The sequence below is a fragment of the Rhinoderma darwinii genome, chromosome 4 (assembly GCF_050947455.1).
Source record: "Rhinoderma darwinii isolate aRhiDar2 chromosome 4, aRhiDar2.hap1, whole genome shotgun sequence".
In the NCBI taxonomy this organism is placed as follows: Eukaryota; Metazoa; Chordata; class Amphibia; order Anura; family Rhinodermatidae; genus Rhinoderma; species Rhinoderma darwinii.
The window spans coordinates 7,077,583-7,097,002 of record NC_134690.1 but is presented as its reverse complement, the minus strand read 5'-3'; the positions used below and the strand labels follow the sequence as shown (position 1 = coordinate 7,097,002).

Below are 19,420 nucleotides of genomic sequence, written 5' to 3'. Positions count from 1 at the left end.
TCTTTCACCTGGCTTTATCTCACTCAGTATTGGGGAGGCCCCAGACAATCTTTCACCTGCTTTATCACACTCAGTAGTGGGGAGGCCCCAGACAATCTTTCACCTGGCTTTATGTCACTCAGTATTGGGGAGGCCCCAGACAATCTTTCACCTGGCTTTATGTCACTCAGTAGTGGGGAGGCCCCAGACAAACTTTCACCTGGCTTTATCTCACTCAGTAGTGCGGAGGCCCCAGACAATCTTTCTCCTGGCTTTATGTCACTCAGTAGTGGGGAGGCCCCAAACAATCTTTCACCTGCTTTATGTCACTCAGTAGTGGGGAGGCCCCAGACAATCTTTCACCTGGCTTTATCTCACTCAGTAGTGGGGAGGCCCCAAACAATCTTTCACCGGGCTTTATCTCACTCAGTATTGGGGAGGCCCCAGACAATCTTTCACCTGGCTTTATGTCACTCAGTAGTGCGGAGGCCCCAGACTATCTCTCACCTGGCTTTGTCACTCAGTAGTGGGGAGGCCCCAGACAATCTTTCACCTGCTTTATGTCACTCAGTAGTGCGGAGGCCCCTGGCAATCTTTCACCTGGCTTTGTCACACTCAGTAGTGGGGAGGCCCCAGACAATCTTTCACCTGGCTTTATGTCACTCAGTAGTGGGGAGGCCCCAGACAATCTTTCACCTTGCTTTATCTCACTCAGTAGTGCGGAGGCCCCAGACAGTCTTTCACCTGGCTTGATGTCACTCAGTAGTGCGGAGGCCCCAGACAATCTCTCACCTGGCTTTATCTCACTCAGTAGTGCGGAGGCCCCAGACAATCTTTCACCTGGCTTTGTCACTCAGTAGTGGGGAGGCCCCAGACAATCTGGCACCTGGCTTTATCTCACTCAGAAGTGAGGAGGCCCCAGACAATCTTTCTCCTGGCTTTGTCACTCAGTAGTGGGGAGGCCCCAGACAATCTGGCACCTGGCTTTATCTCACTCAGTAGTGGGGAGGCCCCAAACAATCTTTCACCTCCTTTATGTCACTCAGTAGTGGGGAGGCCCCAGACAATCTTTCACTTGGCTTTATGTCACTCAGTAGTGGGGAGGCCCCAGACAATCTTTCACCTGGCTTTATCTCACTCAGTAGTGGGGAGGCCCCAAACACTCTTTCACCTGCTTTTTGTCACTCAGTAGTGCGGAGGCCCCAGACAAACTTTCACCTGGCTTTATCTCACTCAGAAGTGGGGAGTCCTTAAACAATCTTTCACCTGCTTTTTGTCACTCAGTATTGGGGAGGCCCCAGACAATCTTTCACCTGGCTTTATCACACTCAGTAGTGCGGAGGCCCCAGACAATCTTTCACCTGGCTTTATCTCACTCAGTAGTGGGGAGGCCCCAGACAATCTCTCACCTGGCTTTATGTCACTCAGTAGTGCGGAGGCCCCAGACAATCTCTCACCTGGCTTTATGTCACTCAGTAGTGGGAAGGCTCCAGACAATCTTTCACCTGCTTTATGTCACTCAGTAGTGCGGAGGCCCCTGGCAATCTTTCACCTGGCTTTGTCACTCAGTAGTGGGGAGGCCCCAGACAATCTTTCACCTGGCTTTGTCACTCAGTAGTGGGGAGGCCCCAGACAATCTTTCACCTGGCTTTATGTCACTCAGTAGTGTGGAGGCCCCAGACAATCTCTCACATGGCTTTATCTCACTCAGTAGTGCGGAGGCCCCAAACAATCTTTCACCTTCTTTTTGTCACTCAGTAGTGCGGAGGCCCCAGACAATCTTTCACCTGGCTTTATCTCACTCAGAAGTGGGGAGTCCCCAAACAATCTTTCATCTGGCTTTATCTCACTCAGTATTGGGGAGGCCCCAGACAATCTTTCACCTGGCTTTTTTGTCACTCAGAAGTGGGGAGGCCCCAGACAATCTTTCACCTGGCTTTATCACACTCAGTAGTGCGGAGGCCCCAGACAATCTTTCACCTGGCTTTATCTCACTCAGTAGTGCGGAGGCCCCAGACAATCTTTCACCTGGCTTTGTCACTCAGTAGTGGGGAGGCCCCAGACAATCTGGCACCTGGCTTTATCTCACTCAGAAGTGAGGAGGCCCCAGACAATCTTTCACTTGGCTTTATGTCACTCAGTAGTGGGGAGGCCCCAAACAATCTTTCACCTGCTTTTTGTCACTCAGTAGTGCGGAGGCCCCAGACAATCTTTCACCTGGCTTTATCACACTCAGTAGTGCGGAGGCCCCAGACAATCTTTCACCTGTTTTTTGTCACTCAGTATTGGGGAGGCCCCAGACAATCTTTCACCTGGCTTTATCACACTCAGTAGTGCGGAGGCCAGAGACAATCTTTCACCTGGCTTTATCTCACTCAGTAGTGGGGAGGCCCCAGACAATCTTTCACCTGGCTTTATCTCACTCTGTAGTGGGGAGGCCCCAGACAATCTTTCACCTGGCTTTATCACACTCAGTAGTGCGGAGGCCCCAGACAATCTTTCACCTGGCTTTATCTCACTCAGTAGTGGGGAGGCCCCAGACAATCTCTCACCTGGCTTTATGTCACTCAGTAGTGCGGAGGCCCCAGACAATCTCTCACCTGGCTTTATGTCACTCAGTAGTGGGAAGGCTCCAGGCAATCTTTCACCTGCTTTATGTCACTCAGTAGTGCGGAGGCCCCTGGCAATCTTTCACCTGGCTTTGTCACACTCAGTAGTGGGGAGGCCCCAGACAATCTTTCACCTGGCTTTGTCACTCAGTAGTGGGGAGGCCCCAGACAATCTTTCACCTGGCTTTATGTCACTCAGTAGTGGGGAGGCCCCAGACAATCTTTCAACTGGCTTTATCTCACTCAGTAGTGCGGAGGCCCCAGACAATCTTTCACCTGGCTTTATGTCACTCAGTAGTGCGGAGGCCCCAGACAATCTCTCACCTGGCTTTATCTCACTCAGTAGTGCGGAGGCCCCAGACAATCTTTCACCTGGCTTTATGTCACTCAGTAGTGGGGAGGCCCCAGACAATCTGGCACCTGGCTTTATCTCACTCAGTAGTGAGGAGGCCCCAAACAATCTTTCACCTGCTTTTTGTCACTCAGTAGTGCGGAGGCCCCAGACAATCTTTCACCTGGCTTTATCACACTCAGTAGTGCGGAGGCCCCAGACAATCTTTCACCTGTTTTTTGTCACTCAGTATTGGGGAGGCCCCAGACAATCTTTCACCTGGCTTTATCACACTCAGTAGTGCGGAGGCCAGAGACAATCTTTCACCTGGCTTTATCTCACTCAGTAGTGGGGAGGCCGCAGACAATCTTTCACCTGGCTTTATCACACTCAGTAGTGCGGAGGCCGCAGACAATCTTTCACCTGGCTTTGTCACACTCAGTAGTGGGGAGGCCCCAGACAATCTTTCACCTGGCTTTGTCACACTCAGTAGTGGGGAGGCCGCAGACAATCTTTCACCTGGCTTTGTCACACTCAGTAGTGCGGAGGCCCCAGACAATCTTTCACCTGGCTTTATGTCACTCAGAAGTGGGGAGGCCCCAGACAATCTTTCACCTGGCTTTATGTCACTCAGTAGTGCGGAGGCCCCAGACAATCTTTCACCTGCTTTATGTCACTCAGTAGTGCGGAGGCCCCAGGCAATCTTTCACCTGGCTTTGTCACACTCAGTAGTGGGGAGGCCCCAGACAATCTTTCACCTGGCTTTATGTCACTCAGTAGTGGGGAGGCCCCAGACAATCTTTCACCTGGCTTTATCTCACTCAGTAGTGCGGAGGCCCCAGACAATCTTTCACCTGGCTTTATGTCACTCAGTAGTGCGGAGGCCCCAGACAATCTCTCACCTGGCTTTATCTCACTCAGTAGTGCCGAGGCCCCAGACAATCTTTCACCTGGCTTTATGTCACTCAGTAGTGCGGAGGCCCCAGACAATCTCTCACCTGGCTTTATGTCACTCAGTAGTGGGAAGGCTCCAGGCAATCTTTCACCTGCTTTATGTCACTCAGTAGTGCGGAGGCCCCTGGCAATCTTTCACCTGGCTTTGTCACACTCAGTAGTGGGGAGGCCCCAGACAATCTTTCACCTGGCTTTGTCACTCAGTAGTGGGGAGGCCCCAGACAATCTTTCACCTGGCTTTATCTCACTCAGTAGTGTGGAGGCCCCAGACAATCTTTCACCTGGCTTTATGTCACTCAGTAGTGGGGAGGCCCCAGACAATCTTTCAACTGGCTTTATCTCACTCAGTAGTGCGGAGGCCCCAGACAATCTTTCACCTGGCTTTATGTCACTCAGTAGTGGGGAGGCCCCAGACAATCTGGCACCTGGCTTTATCTCACTCAGTAGTGAGGAGGCCCCAAACAATCTTTCACCTGCTTTATCTCACTCAGTAGTGCGGAGGCCCCAGACAATCTTTCACCTGGCTTTATGTCACTCAGTAGTGCGGAGGCCCCAGACAATCTCTCACCTGGCTTTATCTCACTCAGTAGTGCCGAGGCCCCAGACAATCTTTCACCTGGCTTTATGTCACTCAGTAGTGGGGAGGCCCCAGACAAACTTTCACCTGGCTTTATCTCACTCAGTAGTGCGGAGGCCCCAGACAATCTGTCACCTGGCTTTATCTCACTCAGAAGTGGGGAGGCCCCAGACAATCTTTCTCCTGGCTTTATGTCACTAAGTAGTGGGGAGGCCCCAAACAATCTTTCATCTGGCTTTATCTCACTCAGTATTGGGGAGGCCCCAGACAATCTTTCACCTGGCTTTGTCACTCAGAAGTGGGGAGGCCCCAGACAATCTTTCACCTGGCTTTATCACACTCAGTAGTGGGGAGGCCCCAGACAATCTTTCACCTGGCTTTATGTCACTCAGTAGTGGGGAGGCCCCAGACAATCTTTCACCTGGCTTTATCTCACTCAGTAGTGCGGAGGCCCCAGGCAATCTCTCACCTGGCTTTATCTCACTCAGTAGTGCGGAGGCCCCAGACAATCTTTCACCTGGCTTCATCACACTCAGTAGTGCGGAGGCCCCAGACAATCTTTCACCTGGCTTTATCTCACTCAGTAGTGGGGAGGCCCCAGACAATCTCTCACCTGGCTTTATGTCACTCAGTAGTGCGGAGGCCCCAGACAATCTCTCACCTGGCTTTATGTCACTCAGTAGTGCGGAGGCCCCAAACAATCTTTCACCTGGCTTTATGTCACTCAGTAGTGCGGAGGCCCCAGACAATCTTTCACCTGGCTTCATCTCACTCAGTAGTGGGGAGGCCCCAGACAATCTTTCACCTGGCTTTATCTCACTCTGTAGTGGGGAGGCCCCAGACAATCTTTCACCTGGCTTTATCACACTCAGTAGTGCGGAGGCCCCAGACAATCTTTCACCTGACTTTGTCACACTCAGTAGTGGGGAGGCCCCAGACAATCTTTCACCTGGCTTTGTCACACTCAGTAGTGGGGAGGCCCCAGACAATCTTTCACCTGGCTTTATCACACTCAGTAGTGCGGAGGCCCCAGACAATCTTTCACCTGGCTTTATGTCACTCAGTAGTGGGGAGGCCCCAGACAATCTTTCACCTGGCTTTATGTCACTCAGTAGTGGGGAGGCCCCAGACAAACTTTCACCTGGCTTTATCTCACTCTGTAGTGGGGAGGCCCCAGAAAATCTGTCACCTGGCTTTATCTCACTCAGAAGTGGGGAGGCCCCAGACAATCTTTCACCTGGCTTTATCTCACTCAGTAGTGCGGAGGCCCCAGACAATCTGTCACCTGGCTTTATCTCACTCAGAAGTGGGGAGGCCCCAGACAATCTTTCTCCTGGCTTTATGTCACTAAGTAGTGGGGAGGCCCCAAACAATCTTTCATCTGGCTTTATCTCACTCAGTATTGGGGAGGCCCCAGACAATCTTTCACCTGGCTTTATGTCACTCAGAAGTGGGGAGGCCCCAGACAATCTTTCACCTGGCTTTATGTCACTCAGTAGTGGGGAGGCCCCAGACAATCTTTCACCTGGCTTTATCTCACTCAGTAGTGCGGAGGCCCCAGGCAATCTCTCACCTGGCTTTATCTCACTCAGTAGTGCGGAGGCCCCAGACAATCTTTCACCTGGCTTTGTCACTCAGTAGTGGGGAGGCCCCAGACAATCTTTCACCTGGCTTTATCTCACTCAGTAGTGCGGAGGCCCCAGACAATCTGTTACCTGGCTTTATCTTTCTCAGAAGTGGGGAGGCCCCAGACGATCTTTCACCTGCTTTATGTCGCTCAGTAGTGGGGAGGCCCCAGACAATCTTTCACCTGGCTTTATGTCACTCAGTAGTGGGGAGGCCTCAGACAATCTTTCACCTGGCTTTGTACACTCAGTAGTGGGGAGGCCCCAGACAATCTTTCACCTGGCTTTGTCACACTCAGTAGTGGGGAGGCCCCAGACAATCTTTCACCTGGCTTTATCACACTCAGTAGTGCGGAGGCCCCAGACAATCTTTCACCTGGCTTTATCTCACTCAGTAGTGGGGAGGCCCCAGACAATCTCTCACCTGGCTTTATGTCACTCAGTAGTGCGGAGGCCCCAGACAATCTCTCACCTGGCTTTATGTCACTCAGTAGTGCGGAGGCCCCAAACAATCTTTCACCTGGCTTTATGTCACTCAGTAGTGCGGAGGCCCCAGACAATCTTTCACCTGGCTTCATCTCACTCAGTAGTGGGGAGGCCCCAGACAATCTCTCACCTGGCTTTATCTCACTCAGAAGTGCGGAGGCCCCAGACAATCTTTCACCTGGCTTCATCTCACTCAGTAGTGCGGAGGCCCCAGGCAATCTTTCACCTGGCTTTATCTCACTCAGAAGCGCGGAGGCCCCAGGCAATCTTTCACCTGGCTTTATCTCACTCAGAAGCGCAGAGGCCCCAGGCAATCTTTCACCCGCGTCTAATCCTGGCTCTCTCCGCCACTATAGTGTTCTCTCTGCCACTGTGTGCTCTCCACCACTGTGTGCTCTCCACCACTGTGTGCTCTCCACCACTATAGTGTTCTCCGCCACTGTGTTCTCTCTGCCACTATATGCTCTCCGCCACTGTGTGCTCTCCGCCACTGTGTGCTCTCCGCCACTGTGTGCTCTCCGCCACTGTGTGCTCTCCGCCACTGTGTGCTCTCCGCCACTGTGTGCTCTCCGCCACTGTGTGCTCTCCGCCACTATAGTGTGCTCTCCGCCACTATAGTGTGCTCTCTGCCACTATAGTGTGCTCTCTGCCACTATTGTGTGCTCTCCTTCACTATAGTGTGCTCTCCACCACTATAGTGTGCTGTCCGCCACTATAGTGTGCTCTCCACCACTGTGTGCTCTCCGCCACTATAGTGTTCTTTCCGCCACTATTGTGTGCTCTCCGCCACTATAGTGTTCTCTCCGCCACTGTAGTATTCTCTCCCCCACTATAGTGTTCTCTCTGCCACTATAGTGTTCTCTCTGCCACTGTAATGTTCTCTCCGCCACTATTGTGTTCTCGGCCACTATAGTGTTCTCTCCGCCACTATAGTGTTCTCTCCGCCACTATAGTGTTCTCTCTGCCACTATAGTGTTCTCTCCGCCACTATAGTGTTCTCTCCGCCACTATAGTGTTCTCTCCGCCACTATAGTGTTCTCTCCGCCACTATAGTGTTCTCTCCGCCACTATAGTGTTCTCTCCGCCACTATAGTGTTCTCTCCGCCACTATAGTGTTCTCTCCGCCACTATAGTGTTCTCTCCGCCACTATAGTGTTCTCTCCGCCACTATAGTGTTCTCTCCGCCACTATAGTGTTCTCTCCGCCACTATGGTGTTCTCTCCGCCACTGTGGTGTTCTCTCCTCCACTATAGTGTTCTCTCCGTCACTATAGTGTTCTCTCCGTCACTATAGTGTTCTCTCCGCCACTATAGTGTTCTCTCCACCACTATAGTGTTCTCTCCGCCACTGTGTGCTCTCCGCCACTATCGAGTTCTCTCCGCCACTATCACGTTCTCTCCGCCACTATCGAGTTCTCTCCGCCACTATCGAGTTCTCTCTGCCACAATAAAGTTCTCTCCGCCACTGTGTGCTCTCCACACACTGTGTGCTTTTTGCAAATCTGTCAATTTTAACTCTACAGGTCCCTGACAAAAACCAGAATACCTGGAGCTGAAGGTTTTTACAGTCACAATTATTTCCTTCTACTGCCGAGGTTCTTCATTCATATAATCAAACAAACCTCATTATGATACATTGTATGTGAAGCTTCAGTAGTCGGATTACAAAGTTACCAATAATAAGATAACTAATAAGAATAATTATAATACTTTGTTATAAGACATCATCTGGTCCTGTCTTGGAGCATCTCCTGTTCCTGCTGTGACCGGCTCCTGAGGTGACTATTGCATATATTTTCCCCCGGATGGACGGTGCACTCTTTTCTTTTGAGGGGATTTTACATGGAAACGCTTTTCACCATATTTTTATTTGGCTATTTTCCTGCTTATATACATTTATCATGTCGCCCCTTTGACTTCTCTTCTCGAGACTAAATAAACGTAATTCTTTTAATCTTTGTATAATTTTGGAAGTAAAACATAGAGATTTGGATTCCAGCGATTTTATTTATTAGGCTTGGATCACATATTTTAAAAAACCGGTAAATATTGAGCGTTACATCAGATATGACCGTCCCTCGTGACTATCACAATCATTGTGTCAGGAAGGGTCTGCATTTGATTTATGAATATATTTTCAAAATTAAAAATGGCAAAGCAAATCCAAAGAAGCAATTTAATCTGATCATCTGGATTAATCCTTTAAACACTTTCCGTCTTTGACCCCATTATTAAAGCATTTAATGCAGTTATTCCCGCTGCAACGAAGTAGAGTCATTTTTTTATCAAGTTCTCCCCAGTTATTCCAAACATCAGCCTCTGGCCTCTTCTTATCGTGAATAAACACCTTGGTGTAAGCGAAGGCTCGGTTCTTGGACTCGGGAAGTTTGACTTTGTTGAGTTTGTCAATGATGTTGTACCTTCCCTTGGGATTAGTACAGGTCTTAACACAGGGGGAGCTCAGGGAGAAAAACACAACACAACCAGCTGGGGGGGATTTCGCTAATAATTTGATGATGGGGGATGTAGAATCAGGGGTTAAGAGACGAAATTCAGAGTGAATGTCATATGTGCCTTCTTTTATGAAGGATGCAGCCACCATTCGATTTCCCTCATAGATTTCTTTCTTTTTTTCATCTTTATTGAACACTTTACCGGGGATGCCGGCATCTTTGTCTATTTTCAGTATTTCATTAAAATCCTTAGTTTGTAAATCTTTGTTGCATTCTGTTACAGTAAACTTAACAAAATAAGCATACTGTTTCTGAGAGCTCCTGCCGGACAGAAGAGAGAGAAGATGAAGAGAACTTCCCTCTATAGAAACATGAACCTTATACAATAATTAAAAAGAGTCACCACTTTGGACACCCCACAACCCTAGTTAGGTCACGTGTGTAGCAGTGTAAAAATCCTACAATGCTGATCTTATCCTTACATAACTAGTAGAGAGTAGTTTTCATCACTAATGCGCTGTATGCACATAATCCGCCGAACTGAGAAGTGTCCCGCAATTATCTATTGGTCCTTATAGTCATACGCAGTGCAATCCATAAGTCAGCATTCAAAGTTATAGCTAGTGGTGTTAGTGGTTTGGGGGGTAGGATCAAAAGTGTTGACAATCTCACTCAAGTCCAACTTTAAATGTCAATTTACATAACAAATGAATAAAATAGTCACTATGGACACACATTATATTACTTCTTGTATTATACTCCAGAGCTGCAATCACTATTCTGCTGGTGGAGTTACTGTGTACATACATTACATTACTTATCCTGTACTGATCCTGAGTTACATGCTGTATTATACTCCAGAGCTGCACTCACTACTCTGCTGGTGGAGTCACTGCGTACATACTGTAATGACGGGGTAGGGAGACAGACAGGTGAGCCCTAATCTACCTGCCACTCAGTCCCTGCCTACTTGCACGGCCCGTCCTAGGCGACGGCGTACAACTGGGCGACGGTCCCAACGCTCAATATGTGCACGACAGACAAACAAAGGGTACACAGAAGCTACGGGAAATGTGGCAGTTGCCCATGGCAACACCGTGAGCAACAAGAGTAGTGAACGAGCCGAGTCAAACCAGGAGTCTACCAAACGCAGAGCAGAAGAGTAGTCAGTAAAGCCAGGGTCAATTTGAAGCAGATGTAAATAGTACTAGCAGGAGCAGCGGAGCCAGGAAACCAGACAGAATCACAGGCAAAGGAGGAGCAGGAAATGAAGGTATAAATAGACAGAGGGCGGGAGCTAGCTCCGTCTGGCCAGGCTGTGATAGGCTCTCCCACTCCTCAGCCTCCCAGCCTGAGTGGTAGCAGATTGAGTCACTGTATCAGACTTAGGAGCAGGTGCAGACTGATTAACCACGGGCGTCGACACAGAAGCTGTGTCTGGCAGATCCTTTACACATACATTACATTACTTATGTTGTACTGATCCTGAGTTACATCCTGTATTATACTCCAGAGCTGCACTCACTATTCTGCTGGTGGAGTCACTGTGTATATACAATGAATTACTTATCCCCTACTGATCCCGAGTTACATCCTGTATTATACTGCAGAGCTGCACTCACTATTCTAATGATAACCAATTTGTACACAAGCTCAATAGTACGAACTCCAATTCAATGAAGACAATGTAAATATCTTTTTTATACATCAATAGCAGTCAAATGACATAGGTAACCACAACTATATAGAAATGGAAGATCATACACATAACCCTAATATAACCTGGTACTCTGACCATAAATATACTGAAAAACCTATAGAGGAAGAGGTCAAGTACACTCACATAATGTGTAGTAGAAAAAACTTCTTTATTGACAAAACAGAGACACAAACAATTAAAAATGAGTCATACAATGTAAAAAAGGTGTCAGCCCATACAGGATACATGAAATGGTATTGGGACATAAGCATATATCATAGAGACCCAGGGTTAGATGCTAATATCAGTGGCAAGCTGAATATATATAACATGTAAGGAACAGTATATTTGTAAAGTGCTAATGTGCAAAGATAAAGTGCTTCCGGTATGGACAACACCATTTACTGGTATCAGAAGATATGACCAGTAAAAATAAATTACAAAGCAGGACAGTACAAAAAAGACTGATGTATGCAAGGTGCAGCCTAAATCTAATGACCAAGCAGCCACAAGAGTCTAATACAGAGATGATGGTACGTACCCAGATTCATGTAACCGCATGGGGGAGACGCCAGACCCGACGCGCGTTTCGGCGAATGCCTTCGTCCGGGGGTGGCGTCTTCCCAGCGGGACCCTCCCTTATATGCTGGCCTAATCAGATGTAATTCATATCAGTGTAAGCGGTACAAGAGGTTTACTGGCGACAGGCCGGGGGTAGCAAGATGGCTACTATATATATATTACATTGGCTTGGGAAAGGTTCCTGTTGAACCGAAACGTTGCTGTTGTTTTTGAGGGGAATAAATCCACTTTGCTTCCATCTGCCTTGAAGTCCTGGTGCCGTCACTGCTTTCTACGTTTTCTTATATATAAATATATGTATATATGTATATTACATTACTTATCCTGTACTGATCCTGTGCTTAAAGATTTAAAAAAAAAAAAAAAAAAAACCTTGACAAATACCTACAAAAGTCCTAGAAACTGAACAGATTTTTAATGTTTAGTTAGATTAAGACTTGTTTTCTTCCACATTTTTGCAATTTGTTTTTTTTTTCAGATTATCCATCACACAACAGATGCCACCAGTGCCCGTCGTACCCTTTTGATTTACGATGGGTTCCATTGTGTTTCCGGATTATCTGTCCAGACTGCTAATGGAGGTTCTAAATGGAGTCTCTGATTTCAGGATGATAGTCGTCTTATTCTCTGTAATTCATTAACAGATCCATAAAGTAAATGAACGCTACTTACTTGAAGATGTTTTGCTCAATGTAGTTTGTGATTCTTCCCACTTGCTCTTGGCTTAGAGGTGTCACTGCTAGGACACAGCTCCACAGACAGAGCACGGTCAGGATAGCAGGTCTCATCCTCACCTGCAATGATATAAAAGGTTATTAATATAGAAGTGACGAGGAGCTCAGTAACTGGCAGCAGTGGCTCAGATAAGGGAAACCTACAAGTGTTCTGTATTTATAAGATTTATCTGGAGGCTCCACCTACATACAACACAATACACAGGATCATTGTCTTCCTATAATACGGAGCTGTGTGGGGGGGGGGTGTCTGAGATGAGGAAATATCATAAAATAACATCTGATCGTAGACACTGGACTCCAACATTCATAACAAATTCATCATCTCACAACACTATACATCAGATTTATATCAAAGCATGATCTAAAACAGGATGTAAAAGAAGTAGAAGTAGAAAACTCTTACGGTAAAGTTAAAATTATAGAACCTAAAGATAACAATAATAATTACAATAACAGTAATGTGGATAGTAAAAATAACGACGCTAATAAACATAACAATACTAATAATAACATTCATAAAAAATAGCAATAAAATATTGAAACCCCAAATAAACAATAATAAAAAAGAATAATAGTAATAATAATTATAATAATAACCATGCATGACTCGATTTTTCATGTTTTTGCCCCATTTAATAAAAAAAAGCTGTGATATTTTTCCGTCTCTGTCAGGTTTCTGTTGCTTTATGACGGGCAGAATAGTGTAATCTGCAGCGCTAGTCTTGATGTCAAAAACACGAGAATCCCAACAGAAACCTGACGGTTCTGGTTATAAGGGCATGACCACACATGGCGGAATTCCTCCGCAACTGTCCGCATCAATGCCGCACAGAATCTGCGTTGCAGATTCTGCAGCGGATCTGCACAAAATGTGCAGAAAATTGATGCGGACTGGCCGCTGCGGACTGCAGGAAAAGTGCTTCTCTTCTCCCTATTCAGTGCAGGATAGAGAGAAGGGACAGCACTTTCCCTAGTGAAAGTCAAAGAAATTCATACTTACCGCCCGTTGTCTTGGTGACGCGTCCCTCTTTCGGCATCCGGCCCGACCTCCCTGGATGACGCTCCAGTCCATGTGACCGCTGCAGCCTGTGCTTGGCCTGTGATTGGCTGCAGCCGTCACTTACACTGAAACGTCATCCTGGGAGGCCGGACTGGAGACAGACGCAGGGAGTTCTCGGTAAGTATGAACTTATATTTTTTTTTACAGATACATGTATATTGAGATCGGTAGTCACTGTCCCGGGTGCAGAAACAGTTACTGCCGATCGCGTAACTCTTTCAGCACCCTGGACAGTGACTATTTACAGACGTCTCCTAGCAACGCTCCCGTCATTACGGGAGCCCCATTGACTTCCTCAGTCTGGCTGTAGACCTAGAAATACATAGGTCCAGCCAGAATGAAGAAATGTCATGGTAGTAAAAACAATACGCTCCGCAGCACACATAAGATCTGCGGACTTCATTGCGGAATTTTGACTCTCCATTGAAGTCAATGGAGAAATTCCGCCATGAGTCCGCAACCAGTCCGCCACTGCTCCGCAACAGACAGAGCATGCTGCGGACACCAAATTCCGCTCCGCAGCCTATGCTCCGCAGCGGAATTGTACGCATCGTGTAAACGAACACTGCTAAATTAAAGTGAAAGTCAATGGAGAAACGGCTCCGCTGCGGATTAACGCTGCGGAGTGTCCGCAGCGGAATTTAAGTGAAATTCCGCTATGTGTGAACCCGCCCTAAGTCTATTGTCTGTGATATCTGTCAGGATTGTTTAAAATCCTTTGTAAACAGATTCATCCTATTGGTCATGGCTCTGTTAAGAACGGAAACCATAATGGTAGAGTGTATACGCAAGTGTGCTCGTTCCCGACCTTAAAGGGCCAGCGTGCGCACATACAAACAATTAGCAATTATCCCCGGATCACTCTGGACTCTAAAAAGGGCTCTGCCCTTTCACTCCTTGCCTGAACGTTGTTGTGTATTCCCATGTTAGTCTTAGCAAATGGTCCCTTAGTTGTATCCTGTTCCAGCATCCTGCTTCCTATATCCTGTGTCCCGTGCTGTGTTTGTCCCTATGCCTTATCTAGTGTTGGAGTCGTGTTGTGTCATCTACCACGCCTGCTGTTATATACCACGTTTGGTATCATCTGCCACGTGTTGTGTCATCTACCACGCCTGCTTTCATATACCACGTCTGGTTTCATCCACCACGTCTGCCGTCATCTGCCACATCAAGTTCCATCCGTGCCAAAGTCTCTGCTACTGTCTGCACTCTTACAGGTACTCTTGTGCTAAGGACTTTGCATAGACTGTTGTTTGGCCAGCTGCTACTCCGCTACGGCGGTGCGGCCTAGTGGGTCCACACAGCCCCAGATCATGATAGGAAGCACCCAAAATTAAACATTTTAGTGATTCATTTCAGACTTATAGAAGCCATTTTGAAAATCCAGTTACTTTCTATCTTGAGAAAAGTATTATCCAGGGGTCCTCCTCGTATGCCAAGATTCACAAGGCATATTGCCCAGCCTTTAAGGTTTTACCTTGGAATTATGCTTTCTTTTAAAAAAAATTCACAATGAACTTCGAGAATACGTGTATATTCTGCCATCCTACACAAGAGACACAATGCAAATTCTAAAAGAGCTTGAGGGGATAGTTTAGAGGAGGATGAACTCCTTGTCACTTGTATGAGAGTAATTATTGTTTATCATTTACCATTCAGTAGAAAAATCCATAGTATAGTAAGTGGATAAGTATGTGATAACATGTTTTAGACCTTTATAGTCTCCATTTTTGTTTTTGGTCTTCAAATATATATTGCCTTTTTGTTTATAAATAAACCACACAAGGACTCAAGCTCTAGAGAAATGCCACATGTGTGATACAGATAAACTCCCGTGTCTGTGTGATCTCTCCGATGCATCATTATCTTGATTTGGACTCCGAGAATGAATTCTTACAGTACCTACGGATGTAACCATCTTTAGCTTGACTCTGATAACGTGTTGCAGCATAATATCACACAACAAAAGCCATTGAAAAGTCATTGAAAAAAGTCAAGATAAGCGATCTAGCCACTGTTTATTTAATGCATTAAAAGTCAAGATAAAGATGGCTACATCTGTATAGCTCTCCCAAACCCAGGCTTCGACACTAGTGACATGGAAAGTTTTTACACCTATATAAGGCATGGCCTTGCTACAAAGCTGTGGAATTCTTACTCTCTAGGGATTTCAACTATAGCCCGTTAAGGGGGAAATTTGTTATCATAGCCCTGAAAATCATACTATCACGTAACTATTTTATCTTTGATGATTGCTTCTGAGGATGAGGACGGCCTGCACGCCCACTTTTGCTAACCTCTTCCTAGAATTGTGGGAAGAGGAATTTGTGTTTGGTGAGAATCTGCAATAATATACCAATAATTTATCATGTGGAAATATTATATAAATTACATTCTGTTCATCCGGAAAGGGACAAAAGAAAAGTTGCTTGAGTTTATGGAGAAATTGAATGAGAATAACGTAATTTTAAAACTAACCCTAAACTACAACAAAACAGCAATCCCGATCTTAGATGTTACATTGAGGTTAATGATAGGAAGGAGATTGGAATCAATCTTTACACTACAAAAACAACAACCAGCAAAGTCTTAGATGCAAAGATCGCCCACCTGCAGAGGACAATTAATGGCATGCCGAAGGGTTAATCTTTTCTATTACAAAGACATTGCTCCACCTTTCAACAATGTAAAATTAGGGCAAAATAACTGAAAGAAGTATTGTTCGGAATGAATTACTGAAATAGAAAAATAAAAATGACCTATAATCAATCCCTACGAACCAATCGTTCAAAATTTAAAAAATAAAAGAATAAAAAAAATACAAAAAAATCAATTTTTTTCAGCACGTACTATAACCAGTGAAGCTAAATTAATAAAATTATGAATCGACACTGAGAGATCCTCCAGCTAGATCAACATCAGAAGAGACAATCCAAGTGATAGAGCATCATCTCGCTATAGCCATAGGAAATCAAATTGTTAGGAGTCATTTTCATAGTGAAAGGGAGAACAAAGCCAAATATCCAGGCTCCTTTCCTTGTGGCCTATGCACAGTTTCTAAGGTGTTTGTAAAGCAAAAATGCTTCTTGGATGGTTGAGAAAAAATTTACCACATTAAAGACACATTAATTGTAGTACGAAAGAAGTAGAAAACATCCTACAGGGTATGTGTAGCCTACATAATATAGGTAAACCAGTAGAGAACATAGGGTGAGAATTTTAGAACTACGATAAAATAGAACTGGAATGGTAAAGTACTGGAAAAACCTTCCAACCCTCTCCAGTGGCAAAACATTTTAAGACACAGCGTAATTCCAAATTGAAATGTTAAAGGCTGGGCAATATGTCATGTGAGTCTTGGCATACGCTCAAGAGACCTGGATAATTCTTCCAAATATAGAAAGTAACTGGATTTTGAAAATGGATTCTATAAATCCGAAAGGAATAAACAAATTGTTGAATTTTTGGTGCTTCCTGTAGTGGATTTGTGAATCAAAACTAAAATGTAACATCACAATAAAATGCAATATAAAATATACAAAAGGGATATGAGGCACGAATGCCTTTGTTATTCCATATGCAGTCAATAAGAAAAATAAAAAAAATACGAAATTGCATACAGATGAGCACTACACTTAATAAAGGCTTTGTAAAATAACATAACATTTAAAATGATGTAACAAATGACACAAAACAAATTCAGCCCGAAATTCAGGAGAAAAGGGAAGAGGAAGTTACATGACCGATTGACCTCTAAATAACAATGAATCACATACTGCTGCACCTTACCTGGAGGAAAATAAATAATACGATTTCTACTTAGAAAATCTGTAACAATCGATGGGGCACAGGCTGAATATATCATTTTTTTTAAGGTATTTAACCCTTATAACAAAAATATTCTAGAAACGTATATAGTAGATAAAGGACATCGAATAACTTTACTCTGCCTTGTCCACACGATGAAGTTAAGCTGTGGATACATTATCACTCTACAATACAAATTAACACTACACATGACGTTGTTGGCCTGTGTTTGGCCGAATGTGATACCAATCAGACTAGAACCAATAAAGAACGCCAAAATTATGGCGCCCACAGACATAGTTGTAGTAGGTAAGGGACAGAAAGTACAGCCATGGGGTCGGATTATAGCGGTGGAGAGCACTCAGGCCGCCTATGATATACAGGAAAGGTGGACCCGGCCGACCGTTTCCTGCTGCACGAGTGCTTAGTGGATGTGCGGCGTTCATAATAGTGGTGATCCATTACCAGCGTAGAGAGTTTATGATTTGACCGTCACTGCTCTGAGTGAGAAGCCACTAAGAAATAACAAACAGGGTAAAGAACGCTGGTCCACGTACAAGCGCCATATGACACCTAAAATTTGTTACCTGATAATTTAATTTGGAGATTGTATTTAGAGTTGTGAGACTGAATTAATAAAACTCCAAACTGAAATAAATACAAATAAAGGAAAAAACAGACTGGGGAATAGTAGAGCTTTTATACACGTATGAGGGCTGTAGATACAATAATACTGATCCTATAATTGTGGTACGGCTGGTTAATATTAATAATAAAAAGTTTATAATGAAGACTTCCAGTCTCTGTTCTATGGGAAATAAATAACCCATCTGACTACTGCCATTGTATTAATAAAAAATATTAAATAGAAAAAAAAGGGTAAAAAATGCCGATCACAGCAACTTCCGGCAATCTCATGGTCCGGAGAAGTATGGTAGAAAGAAGTAACAAGTGAAACCTCCAATGGTTTCAGCTTTTAATCAGACACCAGGGCTCTCAATCTGACAGGGATTGCTTCCTTCTGGGGTCTATCATATTTGCCCGATCCACAAATAACCTATTAGGTCATATCCATACGGTCCGAAATTTCAGAAGCAAATCGTTCCGAGTTATTAGTGAATTCCACACCTGAAACTCAAGATTTCTGCTGTGGATTTACATGTGGATAAACTCTATTGAAGTTCAGTTGAGATAATCCACAGTTTTTCAGCGCAGAACCAGCCAGAATAATAAGTATGCTATAGATTATAACATTTGCGACGTATGTGAATGGAGAATAAAAAAACCCCTTTCACATGCATTGTAATTTAGCTATAACATAATCTGCACTAAATCCAGAAAGAATCGGAAAGGTGTGAACATGGCTTTAGTCCTACTGAAGGAAATGACCGGTAAATGCATATGTTAGTAAGCAACTGAAAGTGACAAAGTGGACCTCAGAACAATTACCGTTGTTGGTCCAAAGTACCCCAGCCCAACACTTCATAGACCTCATTAGATTGTAGGATGTCTATGTTAGATTTTTTTTTCAACTTCTTATGCTGAAATTCTAGCAAATGTAAAGTCATCCAATAAATCATCTATTAAATGTGTAGTTGTGTGTAGGTGGCAGGTTCTCATCGATGATCAGGATAAGCTTTAGATCAAACTTAATACCTCAGATTGATTTTACAACCTTCTCTGTTTTGGGCTTGCTAAATTAAGTGGTTTGTATATCAAGTGGTTTTACTAAACCAGAGAAAAAAAGAGGAGTTAAAGTCCCTGCAAGAAATCTTCTTCTCTTTTTCTTCTCTTCTTCTTTTCTTCTACTTTAACAATTGTTCACTGTTTTTTTGTAACTGGGATAATGGACAGCAAGATTGGAGGTTTTCCTCAGTGCACAGTTTGCCATATGTATGCACAACTGGAGCCGGAGTTCCAGGTTGAATACCTCTGTGGCAGATGTAAGCATGTTGTTCACCTGGAAGCTCGCATTAGAGATCTGGAGGAGCAAAATGCAACACTGAGGGTGATAGACAAACTTGAGCGGAGCATGCTGCTCACTGAGCAAGCAGTTAGTGGGGTAGAAATGGAGGGTGAAGACATGGGTCAGCAGGATCAGGAAAGTAGCTGGGTTATTGTAGTTAGGGGCAGTAGAAAGGAGTCCAAGAAAAGAAAGGCCAATCCTGTTTCTGATAATCCAAGCAAAATTGCCACATTGGGTGATGATGCGAGGGTGTCGGTCTCAGAAATGGCAGCCCTAGTGGATATTGATCTCCCTAGGAGCCAGGAGAACAGCCCAGCTAGTAGTCGGCAAGATGGTAATGCAGGTAATACATGACAATTAGTAGTTGTAGAGGATTCTATAATCACTAAGATGGATTGAATAATTTCTCGCCCAGACTGCCTCTAACGAATGTTTTGCTGTCTCCCTGGTGCCAGGGTTCGGCATGTGGTGGAATGGGTGGATAAATTACTGGGAGCGGCTGGCGATAATCCAGCTGTCGTGGTCCATGTGGGAACCAATGACCGAATAAATGGTA

General features: G+C 45.1%; 1 protein-coding gene across 1 annotated transcript; it reads right to left on the bottom strand.

The window, feature by feature from the left end:
- Window positions 1-8,574: 8,574 nt before the first annotated feature.
- LOC142760601 (uncharacterized) lies at window positions 8,575-12,163 on the bottom strand. Its single transcript, XM_075863790.1, has 2 exons — window positions 11,967-12,163; window positions 8,575-9,334 (listed from the first exon to the last, which is right to left on the bottom strand). Exons 1-2 carry the CDS (start codon window positions 12,080-12,082, stop codon window positions 8,755-8,757), a joined length of 696 nt encoding a protein of 231 aa, XP_075719905.1. The 5' UTR covers window positions 12,083-12,163; the 3' UTR covers window positions 8,575-8,754.
- Window positions 12,164-19,420: the final 7,257 nt, after the last annotated feature.